Source organism: Heterodontus francisci, chromosome 2, assembly GCF_036365525.1.
Source record: "Heterodontus francisci isolate sHetFra1 chromosome 2, sHetFra1.hap1, whole genome shotgun sequence".
Lineage (NCBI taxonomy): Eukaryota > Metazoa > Chordata > Chondrichthyes > Heterodontiformes > Heterodontidae > Heterodontus > Heterodontus francisci.
Window position 1 is genome coordinate 70,945,239 of NC_090372.1, and position 17,718 is coordinate 70,962,956.

The 17,718-nt window shown below is 41.5% G+C and overlaps 1 protein-coding gene across 2 annotated transcripts in view; it reads right to left on the reverse strand.

Moving 5' to 3' along the window:
- The window catches only part of osbpl3b (oxysterol binding protein-like 3b), a 215,970-nt gene that overhangs the window by 42,672 nt on the left and 155,580 nt on the right, over nt 1–17,718 (reverse strand). For both annotated transcript variants that reach the window (XM_068058932.1, XM_068058942.1), the window contains exons 14-17: nt 17,199–17,446; nt 10,881–11,018; nt 9,774–9,837; nt 4,438–4,516 (exon numbers count right to left, since the gene is read on the reverse strand). In XM_068058932.1, the coding sequence (XP_067915033.1) occupies nt 4,438–4,516; nt 9,774–9,837; nt 10,881–11,018; nt 17,199–17,446 (529 nt within the window). The remainder of the gene's footprint in view (nt 1–4,437; nt 4,517–9,773; nt 9,838–10,880; nt 11,019–17,198; nt 17,447–17,718) is intronic.

Genomic DNA, 17,718 nt, shown 5'->3' on the forward strand with positions numbered 1-17,718 from the left:
TGCTGTCTTCCTTCAAGTTCAGTTGCAGTCTGTCTTCAATCTGTTCTGTGAGCACAATTCAAAACTCCAAGTTGGCCAGCAGATTAATCATGTGACCAACTCCCTATCCGGGACAAACTTTCCTGCAGTTTGTGGATTTCAAAGCTCTCGGTTGGGGTGGGGTGTAGTGCTATCTCTTACACAGACAATATGTGGATCACAGTTGCCCAGACCAATCTCTGTTAATTGAATCAGTGAGCAGGTCCCATTGTCTTTTTGTTCAAGCTGTCTTTTAGAATGCAAAAAAGTCATGTTTCAGTGGTCTTTTGAACCAAGCTATTTTTTCAGTCCAGTAACAGTTTAAAATTAATGTTCCATATGATGAAATTAATGTCTCATTTTGGCAGCTGTGATTTTCATGTCAACATATAGTATCTACTATCTCTTACCCTTAAACATTATACCACCAAACCTGGCAGAAACAATTAAGCTAGGCATAGAACAGAGATTGTCAAAGAGCAGAGATTGTATCAGAAAGTACACATTACTATTTTAAACTCGGAACAATGTTACTTTATTTCTGTGACTTGGGGCCGAGTTAGACACTTAGGGCTGGATTCTATGTGCTGCCACCGAATATGGTGGCAGCCGTAAATGATGGCGACCTGCACGCGCGGTTTTCACTTCGCGGAGCCGCCGTGATATTAAATGCAGTGCCTCATTAACATGGGCGGGGTGGACTGCCCCCACCCCACCTGCCCCCCACCGATGACGTGAAGGGGGCGGGAAAGCCACTGCCTTGGCGCCAGTACTATTTTTAAATGGCTTCCGCCTTTTAGTTGCAGTTAAAGTTTTAAAATGGCAGGATTTCCAATAAATTAAAGTTTTATTCACACTTCCAATTCCCTCTCCCACCCCACCCCCAATGAATAATCCATTTATTATTTGTCCTCTGCCCCCCCAAAAAAGTAAATTTTCTATCATGACCTTTCCCCCCGAACTTTCTTTCCTTTAACCTTAAACCCCTTCCCACCATCCCTTCAACCAATCAGATTTGTTTTTGCTGCTCCCGCACCCCCCACAAACCGCACTGAGAAAGTTCCCACCATCCCTTCAACCAATCAGATTTGTTTTTGCTGCTCCCGCACCCCCCACAAACCGCACTGAGAAAGTTACCTCCCCCGCCGCACCCCACCCACGCACACAGGTGGTGCGCCTCGTTTCCCTGGACGGCGATTCAAAGGCGCGGAAGTGCCGGCCGCCGGGATGAAGATCACGAGGCCTTGCTGCTGCCGTCAAGATCTGGACAGGCCCTACCGGTGTCTAGGTCGGCGGTGGGCCTCATCCGGGGCAATTTTCATGACACCCACCCCAGCACGGATCCCAATGTCAAGGCCCCTATAAAATTCAGCCCTTAGCTGTATACCACCAGAATATGAAAAATAGTGTTATATTTATATGGAGACAATGGAAACTCTTCACAAATGTATCAAATGTGTATCGGAGCAGAAGAAAAGCCAAAGTGAAATGGGACAATAGGTTATTAGCAAACAACCATTTAAGGTCATCCTGGGTCTGCAATTCACTTGGTGATGGTAGTATATTTGTGCAAAACTATCTCAAATGTGTTTGAAAGATTCAAATCATCTCCAATCAGCATTACTCTACAATGGAACAAAAAATGGGCTGGATTTTACTATGAGCAGCGAACAGACAGCCGTTCGTTAGACATGCACTTGCCCATAGATTTTCTATGCGCTTTTTCATAGCAAGCTCCTGTCAGCCAAAAGGTACAGCGACCTCAACAGGGCATCTGGACTTGAGATCAGAAGAAGCAACTGTGTACCTCCTTAACCAAATCAGATTGAAGAATAGTTAGTGAGCAGTGCAGAGTTTGAACCAGGAAGTATCAATTAGAATGTTGCATTCAATGTCAAATCAGGTCTGGAATTCAAAATAAAAACAGAGGGAACTAAAGATTTGATTCATAGATATAACAGACAGAAAGAAAAGAGTTATAAAAATATTTTTAAAATTTCCAACAATACTTAAAAGCTGAAGAAATGACACTCCACACTTGTAAGTTCATTTTCAGTGCCAGAGAGATTGTTAAGTAGTAATTAAGACTTTCCATGCTATTACACTGGACTGGACAAGCCCCGACTTATTGTGGTGAGTTTAGTCTGTATTTATGATGTCAGTACAGGAACTTCACACCACTCAATAAATCTGAATGAGGAGCCAGGTGGCGAGATGCTGTTTTTGTACAGCTTACGGAGTAACAGTGCTTCTCAGAAAGCAAATTAGGGATCTTCACAGGCACTTACTAGAATTTGCTGCCAAATTTGTGCATAAATAGGGGTGAGCACTGTTAGCCTCACTGCTATTTTCAACAACTAAATACAGCCTGTGATGATTTTGCATCATTTTGTTGTGCTCTTTTAAAAGGAAAAATTGCTTCATAGCGCAATTAGGTTTGTGGGTGCTCCCAAAGATTAGTTTTAAATGAAAGACTGTGGTAATTTATGGATAGACAAATAACTCACTTCTCTGAAGTGCCTTGGGTATTTTTCTATATTAAAGGTACTGTATAAATGCAGGTTGTTGCAGACGGACAGTAAATAATGCTTCACAATACTTGGCATTAGTTCATAAAATAAAATATTTGAGAAAGATGAAATTAAACATATATACACAATTTTTAAGAAAACATTCTTTGGTTCACTGGTGTTCTAAAGAGCTACATTAAGTGGATCGATAGAATATTGATATAACATGCGCTGGCAAACAGTGAGTAATCAGGGGATGATGTAAATGATGCATCAGCCCAGTACACCCACCATGCATATGTTTATGGCTGAGGATTGTTACTAGGCAAAGAACCTTAAATACATTAAAAAGTTAAACGTTTTATTATTTATTTTCGTACAAGTGAACTTAGCTTGATTAACTTAAAAAATGCAAGAGATGGAACTTGACTGATAGAATTCCTCCGATAAAGCAACTGGAAATCTACTCCTAAAATAGAGAGGATGAATGATGACCTCATTAGCCATCTTGAAGACTCGAATTCTTGGAAAATTTTCCAGGTTTTCAGCTAATCATACATGCATCTTGAATCTCTTGTAAAAAAGACAGTTAAACGCATCAACTAGAATGCCATTTCAAGCAAGTTTAAACAAGGTCTGCACAGACCATCTTGTTACCTGCATAATTTAAAAGATAAAAGGAAGTAAGTTCTTCTTCAAAGTTGCTGGAACACACACCTTCTCAAATTTTCAGTTGTCACTTAAGGACAGCATAAAGGCTGAACAAGGAAACAATGTGATCGTTGAAGGACCCCAGAATATTGCTGGGATAGAGAAAAGCTGCATCTAGCCTGGGAGTGCATGATGCCAATACCAAGTGCCCAAAATAGGGAAGTCTTCCACTCCTCCATCATTAATGTCCTTGATGATCACAGAAAAGGGAAGGCTAACCAAATTGTTCAACTGATGATACTGTTCTTAGTCCAATCTGGGTTACTTCTAAATTTTGATCATTACTCATCCATAATTCTCACCATTTATTTTAACAAAATAAAGAGCCAATCAAGTGCGGGTGGATGACAAGGTTGATGGCAAACCGGCTGGACTGTCATCTGTATTGCCCAAGGTGAGAAGTGGCAGTTAGCCAGCAGGTGAGAGGGGGTTGTTGGCAGGGGTTTGTTGCTGGGCTCTTGAAGGCACTATCCCTGGAACTCAGGTAGATGGTTGGCAGGGACATTGATAGGCCTGAGTCAGGGGAGGACAAGGAAAAGCCTGGTTAGGTTGTTCTGAAGATTCCTTGTGGGTCCCACAAGAGAAACTAAAAAAAAAAGACTCTTCGTAGTATGAGGCATCTTCTGGCTCCAACTCCTTTAGCTGTAAGTAGATCTCTTGTTAAAATGGTACATTGGGCCCTCATGGTGTCATCAGAGCTCAATATTCATATTTATAAATGTACCCTGTCACCTTCTGGCAGTTGTCCCACTTGCCTGATACGAGCAGGCTAAGACTGCAACCTGTGGAAAGGCAGTGGGATTGGTTCAATAAGTTCTACGAGGCATTTTACCTGCTGGTTTCCACTGAAAACAGGGTTAAAATTGGCCCTCAGCTTTTCGCAAGTCCCTTGACTCTAACATTTAATGTAGTCTACAATCTAAAGTATGCAAGTCAGTTTTATGGCCATACACCTTATAAAGTTTAAGTTTGGTGGATCAATTTAGTCAATCATGCATCAAGTTAGTACTTCCAAATGGGCAGAAAGTGCTATAAAGCCACCAGTATTCAATAGGATGGTTGGAAGGTAAAGGGAGGAAGGAAAACATAAAAGCTTTCTTGGAACATATCTACTTAGCATTATCAGACTCAATTTTAAATCAATACAAACTTGCTTAGTTTTTTTTTGCAGCAGGATTCATTTTATAGTGGTACTTACATTGGTAGAGTTACATGAATTGTGCCAACAGGAACAATCTCCATTGATTTACCCCAGAACTTGTTCTTCCACCTCACATCTAATAGGGGAGGAAAATAAAAACTCCATAAATACAAAATGACACTGTAGTCACATCAGAAATAATTTTCTACTTGCATATGAATATTACTCTGCAATTAAAGTTGCAAAATTTTTATTGACGTAGTCAGATAAGTTAGCTGCTCTTCCACACTCCTCCTAACGTGGTATCATTAACTCCAAGTATTCTGTTTACTTAAGGAATGTGCAAAACATTGTGATTAGTTTCCGCTTGCTACCCAATTCATGTCATCACTGTTGTTCAAGGACTGCCTAACCATTCAATTCGATGTCAATAATGTCTGGATAGCATCGTAAGACAATACAGGGTCTGTTCTTGATATTTCTGAAAAGATTAATTGGGCCTTTTTTTGCAGATCATTTGTATCCATAGAATTTTACAGCACAGAAGATCATTCAGCCCATTGCACTTGTTTATTTCATAAAGTTTTTGATAAAGTGCCACATCAAAGGTTCTGGTGGAAAATAAAAGCTCATGGTGTGGGGGTAACATATTGGCATGGATAGAAGACTGGCTAGCTAACAGGAATCAGAAAGTAGGCATAAATGGGTCATTTTCTGGTTGGCAAGATGTAACGAGTGGTGTGCCACAGGGATCAGTGCTGGGGCCTTAACTTTTTACAATTTAAATAAATGACTTGGAAGAAGGGACCGAAGGTATGGTTGCTAAATTTGCTGAGGACACAAAGGTAGGTAGGAAAGTAAATTGTGAAGAGGACATAAGGGGCTGGATTTTACCAGCCCCCCCAACGTCTGGGGTCGTGGTTGGGGGCCCCAAAAATACCTCCGGAGAGGCCCCGCCCCATTTTACTGGCAGCGGTGAGGCCTCGCGGCAGATAGATTCTTGATAAGCGAGGGGTGAAAGGTTATCTGGGGTAGGCAGAAATGTGGAGTTGAGGTTAGAATCAGATCATCCATGATCTTGTTGAAAGGCGCGAGGGGCTGAGTGGCCTACTCCTGCTCCTAATTCGCATGTTCGTATGTATGATGGCTCTCTGAAGGAGCTATCCAATTAGTTCCATATTCCTGTCCTTTACCCTTCACCGCCCCCTCTCTCCCACACACTGCCAACGAAGAATATGGGAATTCCCTTCCAGAAACCGTGGTCCATTCATAATAACTTTCAAAAAGTGGTAACTATTTGCAAAAGAAAAATGTGAAAAGAGAATGGGAAAAAACAGGGGGATAGGACTAAGTGGACAGCTCTTTCAAAGAGGCAGCACAGGTACATTAAGTGGATTGGACTCCTTCTGTGCTGTAAAATTTTATGATCCTATTCATCAACTTCCCTTTTAAAAGTTGTGAAGCACGCTGAATGCCCCATCGAAAGAAAAATGGTGGGGGCAACATCCAAATAACTCGCTGCTTAAAAAAATTTTCATTACCTACTTTCTTCTTTTGGTTATCTAATATTAAATGTCATATTCCCTTGAAAAATCCAACAATTAAGTTCTCTGGAATCTTTTTCTTTATTGTATCTGATGTAATTATTGGGCTTATGGAGCAGTTTAAAATTTTTTTTTAATTTCCAGTGCGTTAGCCCTGTTGATTTTCTGCTGTGCAAAGCAAGCAGCAAGGTAAGAACGTACTTTTCTATGTTTTTTTCCTTAAATTTAGCCCACTCCCAGATTTCTTATTGGAAACCCAAGAAAACATCAACAGAGGGAAATATGAGTGCACCTAAACAGGAGAGCTAAATAGAGTGAATGGAGGTATTGGGCCAGGAATATCAAGATGGGAGGAATAAAGAAAATGGGAGCAGTGAAGACAATATGGGTGCAACAGAGCAAGAGACAGTGAGATACTAAGACTAGGGACGAACTACAAGTAATAGTGGAGAGCATAGTGGTGCAGTGATGCAACTTTCTGCAAATCATGCCATGGAGAGACTGACTAGTGATCCTAAGTTAACATCCTCTAGTTAGACTCACTGACCAGTGGAAATGGTTATGTACGAGTTATTCTATTGAAACATCTTGGGTTTTACCACTTCCAATGGATCTGTCTATAAGCTTCTCAATTCTAGTCAAATGGCAGATTTACCTCGGATCTGGTGTACTTTATTCACCAACAGCCAGCCAGTGGGAGATGGTGTGGGTACTCAAGTGTAGCATTATGGTATTGATGGAGAGATCAAGGATGTATGTCCCAATTGTTAATTTACATTAGTAATTGGTGGATGCCAACTTCAACCTGGAAACAGTCATTCATTCAGGATCATGATAAGATGGGGCGAATTACATTTTGTTCTTTCTTCAATTACAATTAAAATTCTGGTGAAGGTTGAGCTTATGGACTACCAAATGTGAACAAGTAGTTGTTTTTTTTTTAAGAATATTACAGCGCAGTACAGGCCCTTCGGCCCTCGATGTTGCGCCGACCTGTGAAACCATCTGACCTACACTACTCCATTTTCATCCATATGTCTATCCAATGACCACTTAAATGCCCTTAAAGTTGGCGAGTCTACTACTGTTGCAGGCAGGGCGTTCCACGCCCCTACTACTCTCGGAGTAAAGAAACTACCTCTAACATCTGTCCTATATCTATCACCCCTCAACTTAAAGCTATGTCCCCTCGTGTTTGCCATCACCATCCGAGGAAAAAGACTCTCACTATCCACCCTATCTAACCCTCTGATTATCTTATATGTCTCTATTAAGTCACCTCTCCTCCTCCTTCTCTCCAACGAAAACAACCTCAAGTCCCTCAGCCTTTCCTCGTAAGACCTTCCCTCCATACCAGGCAACATCCTAGTAAATCTCCTCTGCACCCTTTCCAAAGCTTCCACATCCTTCCAATAATGCGGTGACCAGAACTGCACGCAATACTCCAGGTGCGGTCTCACCAGAGTTTTGTACAGCTGCAGCATGACCTCGTGGCTCTGAAACTCGATCCCCCTACTAATAAAAGCTAACACACCATATGCCTTCTTAACAGCCCTATTAACCTGGGTAGCAACCTTCAGGGATTTATGCACCTGGACACCAAGATCTCTCTGTTCATCTACACTACCAAGAATCTTCCCATTAGCCCAGTACTCTGCATTCCTATTACTCCTTCCAAAGTGAATCACCTCACACTTTTCCGCATTAAACTCCATTTGCCATCTCTCAGCCCAGCTCTGCAGCCTATCTATGTCCCTCTGTACCCTACAACATCCTTCGGCACTATCCACAACTCCACCGACCTTAGTGTCATCCGCAAATTTACTAACCCACCCTTCTACACCCTCTTCCAGGTCATTTATAAAAATGACAAACAGCAGTGGCCCCAAAACAGATCCTTGCAGTACACCACTAGTAACTAAACTCCAGGATGAACATTTGCCATCAATCACCACCCTCTGTCTTCTTTCAGCTAGCCAATTTCTGATCCAAAGCTCTACATCACCTTCAACCCCATACTTCCGTATTTTCTGCAATAGCCTACCGTGGGGAACCTTATCAAACGCCTTACTGAAATCCATATACACCACATCCACTGCTTTACCCTCATCCACCTGTTTGGTCACCTTCTCGAAAAACTCAATAAGGTTTGTGAGGCACGACCTACCCGTCACAAAACCGTGCTGACTATCGCTAATGAACTTATTCTTTTCAAGATGATTATAAATCCTATCTCTTATAACCTTTTTCAACATTTTACCCACAACCGAAGTAAGGCTCACAGGTCTATAATTACCAGGGCTGTCTCTACTCCCCTTCTTGAACAAGGGGACAACATTTGCTATCCTCCAGTCTTCCGGCACTATTCCTGTCGACAATGACGACATAAAAATCAAGGACAAAGGCTCTGCAATCTCCTCCCCAGCTTCCCAGAGAATCCTAGGATAAATCCCATCTGGCCCAGGGGACTTATCTATTTTCACACTTTCCAAAATTGCTAACACCTCCTCCTTGTGAACCTCAATCCCATCTAGCCTAGTAGCCTGAATCTCAGTATTCTCCTCGACAACATTTTCTTTCTCTACTGTAAATACTGACGAAAAATATTCATTTAACGCTTCCCCTATCTCCTCTGATTCCACACACAACTTCCCACTATCATCCTTGATTGGCCCTAATCTAACTCTAGTCATTCTTTTATTCCTGATATACCTATAGAAAGCCTTAGGGTTTTCCCTGATCCTATCCGCCAATGACTTCTCGTGTCCTCTCCTTGCTCTTCTTAGCTCTCCCTTTAGATCCTCCCTGGCTAGCTTGTAACTCTCAAGCGCCCTAACTGAGCCTTCACGTCTCATCCTAACATAAGCCGCCTTCTTCCTCTTGACAAGCGCTTCAACTTCTTTAGTAAACCACGGCTCCCTCGCTCGACAACTTCCTCCCTGCCTGCCAGGTACATACTTATCAAGGACATGCAGTAGCTGCTCCTTGAATAAGCTCCACATTTCGATTGTGCCCATCCCCTGCAGTTTCCTTCCCCATCCTACGCATCCTAAATCTTGCCTAATCGCATCATAATTTCCTTTCCCCCAGCTATAATTCTTGCCCTGCGGTATATACCTGTCCCTGCCCATCGCGAAGGTAAACCTAACCGAATTGTGATCACTATCACCAAAGTGCTCACCTACATCTAAATCTAACACCTGGCCGGGTTCATTACCCAGTACCAAATCCAATGTGGCATTGTTCTTCATGATTCAGAATTCCTAGACATGCAGCTTTCATACAAGATTCAGAACCAAGCTTTCAGGTGGATTTGTGGCAAAAGGGGAAAAAAGGTTGTAGGGACTGTGGCCTCTCACCTTTTACTGTGTGCCCTAGAGAGAAAGTCAGTCTCAAAATAGATACATCTCTTTTCCAAAGCCTTTCGCCGTGGAACCTCAATTTAAAAAACTGGTTATGAAATAAGAGTTGTCCATGGCAATCCTGAGTAAGGTGTATCCATACATGCTGGACAAATGGAAACACTCCCCAAGTAGCTTAGTTTGGAACCTCTTCAATATGGTGACAGGTTTCTGTGCATTTTCACACCCAGATAAATGAAGGACAGAAAAGATGCAAGTTCCTTTCCTTGGCCAAAACAGAAAGGACAGTCCAATCTATCCCATAGATCAATATTAATGCCTCTCCATTTTCAAACCTAGTAGGAATAAAAAATACCTCTGACTGCTACTCCACGTTGAAATTTGCAACCTATTACTATTCCAGAGCACTACATTGCCTTTGATTTAGAAAAGCTCATCTTAGACTTCATGCTTATATAAAATTCCCCCCATTCCAGCATACACCTACCTTGCCAGAAAGCAAAATTTTTTGATTCAGCATGGCATGCAGATATTGGAGGATGGTGGCTGACCTACAAGCAAAACATTGTAAAAAAAAAATTATATCAAGCTTTTCCTCCATACATTTGCTATTTGAGTTACATTTACTTTTCATATCTTAAATTGCATTGAAGTCTAAAATTCATAAACACACTTTTTCAGTTAATGGCTAATTTTCTGAGTTTGTGTTGCTGCTAGGGATCTCGTCTGCCAGCCACACATTGGAAAATGTATGAGTTTGTTATAGATTAATTTATTTTCATTGAAATTTTTGCTTACTTTTGTAAATAAAATCTTAAATCCTGATTGGGACAAGGTCCAAGTTCAGAGAACTGGAAAACTGAACAGAACCCAGCTCCTCCACCAAGATTCTGCCACATTTGCATTCTTCAGAGAAATTCAATAAGGGGGCACTGTCTGAGTAGTTCATGGCTGCCCTGAGAATTCCAGCCAGTATGAACTTTAAGGGCATCTGCTCAACTCACATCACCTGAGAGCTATTAAGAGTTCTGCTGAGGCCCACAAAAGGACTAAAAACTCTTCCAGCTAAAGGTAAATTGATGTCTATGGGATCAAATACCTTCCAAAGATGCCCTCCTGGTTCCATTTGGAGCTTAACATTTACAAAAATAACTTTTCATCGAGCCCTTCCTGAAACTCCTTACTGCCACTGCAGCAGCATAATATCACTGATGCACCTGTTGCAGGTATGTAAATAACCCTGTCCCAACTTCTGAGCCTCCTCTCTGGGTGGACTTAAGGCCCATACTGCAAAACTTCCACTGGTGGAGCAGGCCAATTGGAATTTAACAGCTTGACTGTATAAGACACAAATGGCACTGAAAACCACTCAAAACAGATGACCTTTTTGAAAAAAAAACAGTTGTAAGCAACATAGAAATTAGAGTTACTGGTAGAAACACCGCCAATTTACTCTGAATTTATTATTACAAACATAATCTTCTTTGCTACAAATTCTTCTTCCCCATTTCTCAATACAACTAGGACCTGTGCAGGAAACCCAGTTGCTCAGTGAACAACTTTATTTATTTGTTATGTAGTTAAGAGCCACTACCTGTTCAGCAGTAAACCTGAAGCCTTGCTCTTTGCTCACATATTCATATGTCTCCCCGAGAACCGGGTTAAATGGCTTACTTCCAGCTCTGTAGTATGAAGATGCATATGCTGAAACTGCAAAGGCTGCTACAAAAACCTGTGGGAATACAAGAGATAAATGACTCTGTTCTCATTCTATCACTTTAAGTGCTTACAGGAACACAGCCATTAGTTTACAAAAACCGGAACCATTACCAGTCCATTACTTATATGGCAAGCTTATACGTTCTTCAAACAAGTGTTCGGCCAACTGAAAACCAACACAAAAAAGACTGTATAAACCTAAACCTGCAATTTTGCTTTACAAACCCAATACCATTCACTGTTCCAAAATGGTAGTTTTGTCCAAATCAGTAGAAGCAAAAATATCAGAATCCATGTCAAACATAAATTTTGATATTTGTACTCTGCTGCTTACAAAAGGCAACAAAAACAGACTTTACAATCATTGTTATTAGAACAATTTAAAATGTGTACAATTTTACTCTCCACCATGTTTTAATTTTATCCCAATATTCAGAGCTCTACAATTAGGGCAACTGATTTGTTATCACACATATCAACTCAAATCAGAATCTTAATTTGTTATGGGAATTGTAATGCAAAATTGCAGTTTCAGCCAGCGATAAGGGCAGAAATGAATGATATTTGTTGCAGACTGTCAGTCTTACTCAATCACTAGCCTGGCTAGGGTTAAAGGAAGCAAACGTGTCAGTAATAGTTTAATCCAGATAAGATCAAACAATTTCAAGAAAATAAGCACTTTTCAATCAAGAATCTTTTATTTCGAGAAGTTTAGCTTTGTAAGTAACTATTATTACATAAGGGAGTGAGAGGAAGGGAAAGCAGTGCAAACTATTTTTCAGCATACAGTCACAAAAAAGGTGTTTAATGCTGTTCTTCCCTTGGCCTAGTTGGAATAAAAATGAATTACTGCCCCAATGCCAGCTTTCTCCCTCTCCAGATGACATTGTCATCTGTATTTCTGTAAGATAGTTCTGGTGTTTTTGTTTAGGCTGCAGAAGTCAGAGGACCCAGCGAGGAAAGGGATGCAACATCAACTGAAAAAATGCCAGGCAAGAGATTTTAAAATGGGAGCCATTTTTTGCGAGTAGAGAAAAAGCTCGTCTCACCAATTTGAATATTTTTCATTCAAGCTTTAATTGACATTGGACATTATGTTGCAATGCCTTAGCATTTAGTGACCAAATCCTGTTCATTCTGTTATGACTAAGCATCTCAAACATTTACATTGCACACCATCTCATTCTGCAACACTTCAGGCAATTTTGTACAAAAACACTGCCCTCAAATTACATTAGGAGATGGAAAAATGCCATGCACAGTTACAGCAAAAGTCAAAATACAGCAATGCCATTATTGTACAATTAAATCACACATGTTTCTCAGACAGATTATTTAAAAAACAAAAATAAATCTCAATGTAATGAAGTTGCTTGCATAATTATATATTACACAATATATAATAAATGGGGCAGTCCATAAACAGTTTGCTGGTCAGACCACGTTAGAATAATTTGCCCAGTTTTGATCCCCCCCCCCCCCTCCCCACCCCACCACACCACACCACACGGTGGGTGATTATACTGGCCTTTGAAAAGGTCCACAGGAGAACTACGAGTCCCAGCTTAAATAACCTCAGCTACCAACACAGGTGCAAAGACATTGGTCTATTTACTATGCAGCAGAGTAGGCTTAGAGGTGACCCAATAATGTCTATAAACAATTAAAGGGCTGAATAGGGTCCCTATTGATAGATTATTCTGGTTTAAAAGATTGGGGAGCACCAGGGACACAAGTTTAATTATGAAAGAATAGGAATAGACTAAATGTTAGGTGATTTTTCTTTTCTCAGAGGAGTGAGATTCGGGAATAAAACGCGAGCTGATTTGGTGGGTGTTGACTCTCTCTATGCCTTCCTCTGGACTGGTTCTTGACTGGGGCACCAATTACAACATATAGATGGTAAGTGTCTTGATAAACATGTGATACCTGAACTGGTTTTTGATCACCCAAGTAAGTCAGAAAGAAATTTTCCAGAGAATTTTTTTCCTATTATAGGCCATGAGTTTGTTTTTTTGCCTCTCCGAGGAGATTACATGGCTGTGGGTGTAGGGCAGAAAGGAGGAAGTGTCGAGTCATGATGTTCCAGCCAACATGAGCATGAGGCAGCTTTAACAGCCCGGACTGATTAGATCTGACAATGAGAAATGAACTGCTGAAACCAGGTGATGAGACTTGGAGTGAACTTGAAGGTGAATGTATTCACATGACATTTCTGCCCTTGCCCTTCTCAGTGATGGAGGTCAAGGAGCTGGGAGGTGTCATCAAAGTAACCTTAGTGAGATGCAACAGTACACAATGCAGTCACAGTGCACCAATGGTGGAGGGGGTAGATATTGAGCTCACTGGTAGGCATAATGTGCAAGTAACATGCTCTGTTCTGGATGGTCATTGAGTCATACAGCACAGGAACAGGCCCATCGGCCCATTGTGTCTGTGCTGGCCATCAAGCACCTATCATTCTAATCCCATTTTCCAGCACATGGCCTGTAGCCTTGTATGCTATTGCTTTTCAAGTGCTCATCTAAATACTACTTAAATGTTGTGATGGTTCCTGCTCTACCACCTCTTCAGGCAGTGCGTTCCAGATTCCAACCACCCTCTGGGTGAAAAATGTTTTTCCTCTAAACCTCCTGCCTCTTAGCTTAAATCTGTGCCCCCTGGTTATTGAACCCTCTGCTAAAAGAAAAAGTTTCTTCCTATCAATGCCCCTCAATTTTGTACACCTCAAATCAGGTCCCATCCCGCCCCCACCCAACCTTCTCTGCTCTAAGGAAAATAACCCGAGCCTATCCAGTCTCTCTTAGCTGAACTGCTCCAGCCCAGGCAACATCCTAGTGAATCTCCTCTGCACCCTCTCCAGTGCAATCACATCCTTCCTATAGTGTGGTGCACAGAACTGTACAATACTCCAGCTGTGGCCTAACTAGTGTTTCATACAGCTCCATTATTACCCCCCTGCTCTTGTATTCTATGCTTCATCTAATAAAGGCAAGTATCCCATATGCCTTCCTTACCACCTTATCTACCTGTGCTGCTGCCTTCAGTGATTGATGGACAAGTACACCAAGGTCCCTCTGACCCTCTGTACTTCCTAGGGTCCTACCATCCATTGTATATTTCCTTGCCTTGTTAGTCCTCCAAAAATGCATCACCTCACATTTCCCTGGATTAAATTCCATTTGCCACTGCTCCGCCCATTTTACCAGCCCATCTATATCGTCCTGTAATCTAAGGCTTTCCTCACTATTTATGACATCACCAATTTTCGTGTCATCTGCAAACTTACTGATCAGACCTCCTATATTCACGTCTAAATCATTAATGTACACTACAAACAGCAAGGGTTTCAGCATCGATCCCTGCGGTATACCACTGGTCACAGGCTTCCACTCACAAAAACAACCCTCAACCATCACCCTCTGCCTCCTGCCACCAAGTCCATTTTGGATCCAATTTGCCACATTGCCCTGGATCCCATGGGCTCTTGCCTTCTTGACCAAACTCCCACGTGGGACCTTATCAAAAGCCTTACTGAAGTTCATGTGGACTACATCAACTGCTTTACCCTCATCTACACACCGAGTCACCCCCTCGAAAAATTCAGTCAAATTTGTTAGATATGATCTCCCCCTGACAAAGCCATGCTGACTATCCTTGATCAATCCCTGCCTCTCCAAGTGGAGGAGATTAATCCTGTCCCTCAGAATTTTTTCCCAATAGTTTCCCTACCACTGATGTTAGACTCACCGCCCTGTAATTACTTGGTTTATCCCTGCTACCCTTCTTGAATAATGGCATCACATTCACTGTCCTCCAGTCTTCTGGTACCTCTCCTATGGCCAGAGAGGATTTAAAAATTTGTTTGAGAGCCCCTGCAATCTCCTCCCTTGCCTCACATAACAGCCTGGGATACATCTCATCTGGGCCTGGGAATCTATCCACTTTTAAGCCCACTAAAACTGCTAATACCGCCTCCCTTTCAATGCTAATTTGTTCCAAGTATATCACAATCCCCCTCCCTGATCTCTACATCGTACTTCTCCATAGTGAACACAGATGAAAAGTAATGATTTAAAACCTCACCCACATCGTCCGGCACCACGTACAGATTGCCACTTTGGTCCCTAATGGGCCCTACTCTTTTCCTGGTTATCCTCTTGCCTTTAACATACTCATAAAACGCCTTGAGATTTTCCTTTATCTTGCCCGCCAGTGTTTTTTCATGCCCCCTCTTCGCTCTCCTAATTACTTTTCTTTTTAAGTACGCCCCTACACTTCCCATACTCCTCTCGGGCCTCCACTGTTTTCAGCCTTCTAGATTTTCCATAAACCTTTTTTTTTCCTTTATCCAATCCTTTATATCCCATGACATCCAAAGTTCCCTAGACTTGTTGGTCCTACCCTTCACCTTCACTGGAACATGTTGGCCCTGAACTCTCACTATTTCCTTTTTGAATGACTCCCACTGATCTGATGTAGACTTTCCTACAAGTACTGCTCCCAGTCCACTTTGGCCAGATCCTGTTTTATCATATTGAAATCAGCCTTCCCCCAATTCAGTACCTTTATTTCCGGTCCATCTTTGTCCTTTTCCATAACTACCTTAAGTCTTAAAGTTATGGTCACTATCCCTGAAATGCTCCCCCCGACACTTCTACCACTTGTCCGGTTTCATTCCTCAAGATTAGGTCCAGTACCGCCCCTTCTTACTTTTGAATGTTACTGAGGGGGTACATAGATGAGTAGTGAGCATTCCCTGGTTCAGGATGAATTAACCAGTATTGTCTCTAGGAGAGTAGGAACAGGTTGTTGGGTCAATGAAGAGGAGGATGGGAGGTGAAACAAGAGAAGAACACTTATCTATATGATCTGAACTACAACCCCATCAGTGAGATCATAAATCATTTTATATGGAAACTTTGCAAAATGTAGTATATATCGAGAATATGTTAAAATTCTTGAGATGTCCAGTCATGCCTATTTCCTGTTATGAGTTAGCCTTGCCTTTGTAATGTTTATTGAAACCACGTCCAAAGTGTTGGTATTGCTTACTTCTATGACTTTTAATAAGTAAGTGTACCCCCAATATTCAGTCCTCTCTCTGTGATACAAGTCACCCAGTTCCATCTATCATTTTATTTTCCACTATTTTCACGGCAAGATTTTATTAAGTGCATTTTTTTATTTGATTCATTTATTTTGATTTATTTTCTCTGCTCTCCACAGCTTTTCCTGCCCTTAGTGGCTTCTTCTCACCTTGCCCAGATGTTCCTGATCCACGTGGCCTCTCCCGACAACCCTGCTGCTTCTGTGCCTACTTCCTCCTACAAAGGGCTCCAGTTCCTCACCCAGTCTTTGCTCCCTCTGCCCCAGCTCTTAAAGTCTCTCACAAAACAGTGGGCTCCATTACCAAGATATGCCACTCGCTCCACTGCCTCAGCCTTATAAGACAGCCTGCACCATTCCCTCCAGCACAACCGACCACTGGTCTCCTACTCTTTCTTCTTCAGCTAGACTGGCAATTTAAAAGTAGTACAAACATCCAGTCCAGAACAGATCCACAGAAAACACTGCACAACATTCGGAAACAAATATACGTACATACAAACATCAGAAATACAGACGGATCGGACTGCGAGAGGGAGCTTATTCAGACAAATGATCAGAGAAAAGTATAAATAACTCTAACATGTCAGGTAGAAAGCAAAGGCAAAATACTCCAGATGTTAGAAATCTGAAATAAAAACAGAAAATGCTAGAAATACTCATCAGGTCAGACAGCAGAGAAAAACAGAGTTAATGTTACCAAATATTATCTTTGTTTCTCTCTCCACCGATGCTGCCTGACTAGCCAAGTACTTCCAGCATTTTCTGTAAAAATTACAGGCAGAAAGCAATATAGGCACAAAGATGAGACAAAAAGACAGATCAACGCAAAGATCCGTCATCATCAAGGGAAGAATCAAGCACAAATTTAAGAGACATAAAGCAACGGCAGAGAGGAAGGCATGAACCACATCAATCTAAAGTCAGAGATTATGGCTACGCAGGCAGAAAAAAATCCACTGTCAAGTGCCTCTAATTTACCATGAGTAATAATGGAGAATCAATATCTCAATATCTCTATCTAAACAATATATGATCTAGTGTAGACTGTGAATATACAGATGTAAACAAAATATTTAATTACCATTCTTTCAAAAGGGTCATCTGTCTGAGATGCCTTATCCAGTAGCTCACAATATTCCAGTTCTTCACAAAGACGCTGTAATGTATTCACTGGTTCATTTAACTGAACTGGCATGGAAACCTTAGACAGATCTTTCCCTATGTTATTCCTTAGAATATTCCACAGGCTTATGTTACTATTATTTGGTCCTGGAGCTGGCAGGCATGATCTTCTTCCAGCATGCTGACTTGTACCATTTTGGGCATGGCCTGTGTTTTAAGAAAAATAAAATATTGCTTAGACTTGTGAAGATCTGGTACTAAAACATATTGTGGTTGCTTTAATAAGAGCAAAATGCAGATGCTGGAACTCTGAAATGAGAACAGAAAGTGCTGGAAATACTCAGCAGGTCTGGCAGCATCTGTGTAGAGAGAAACAGAGTTAACGTTTCTGGTCGGTGACCCTTCAAACTGGCAAAAGTTAGAAATGTAACTCTGCAGCAGGTCGAGGACAGTAATGTGGGTATGAGAATAAGGTGCAA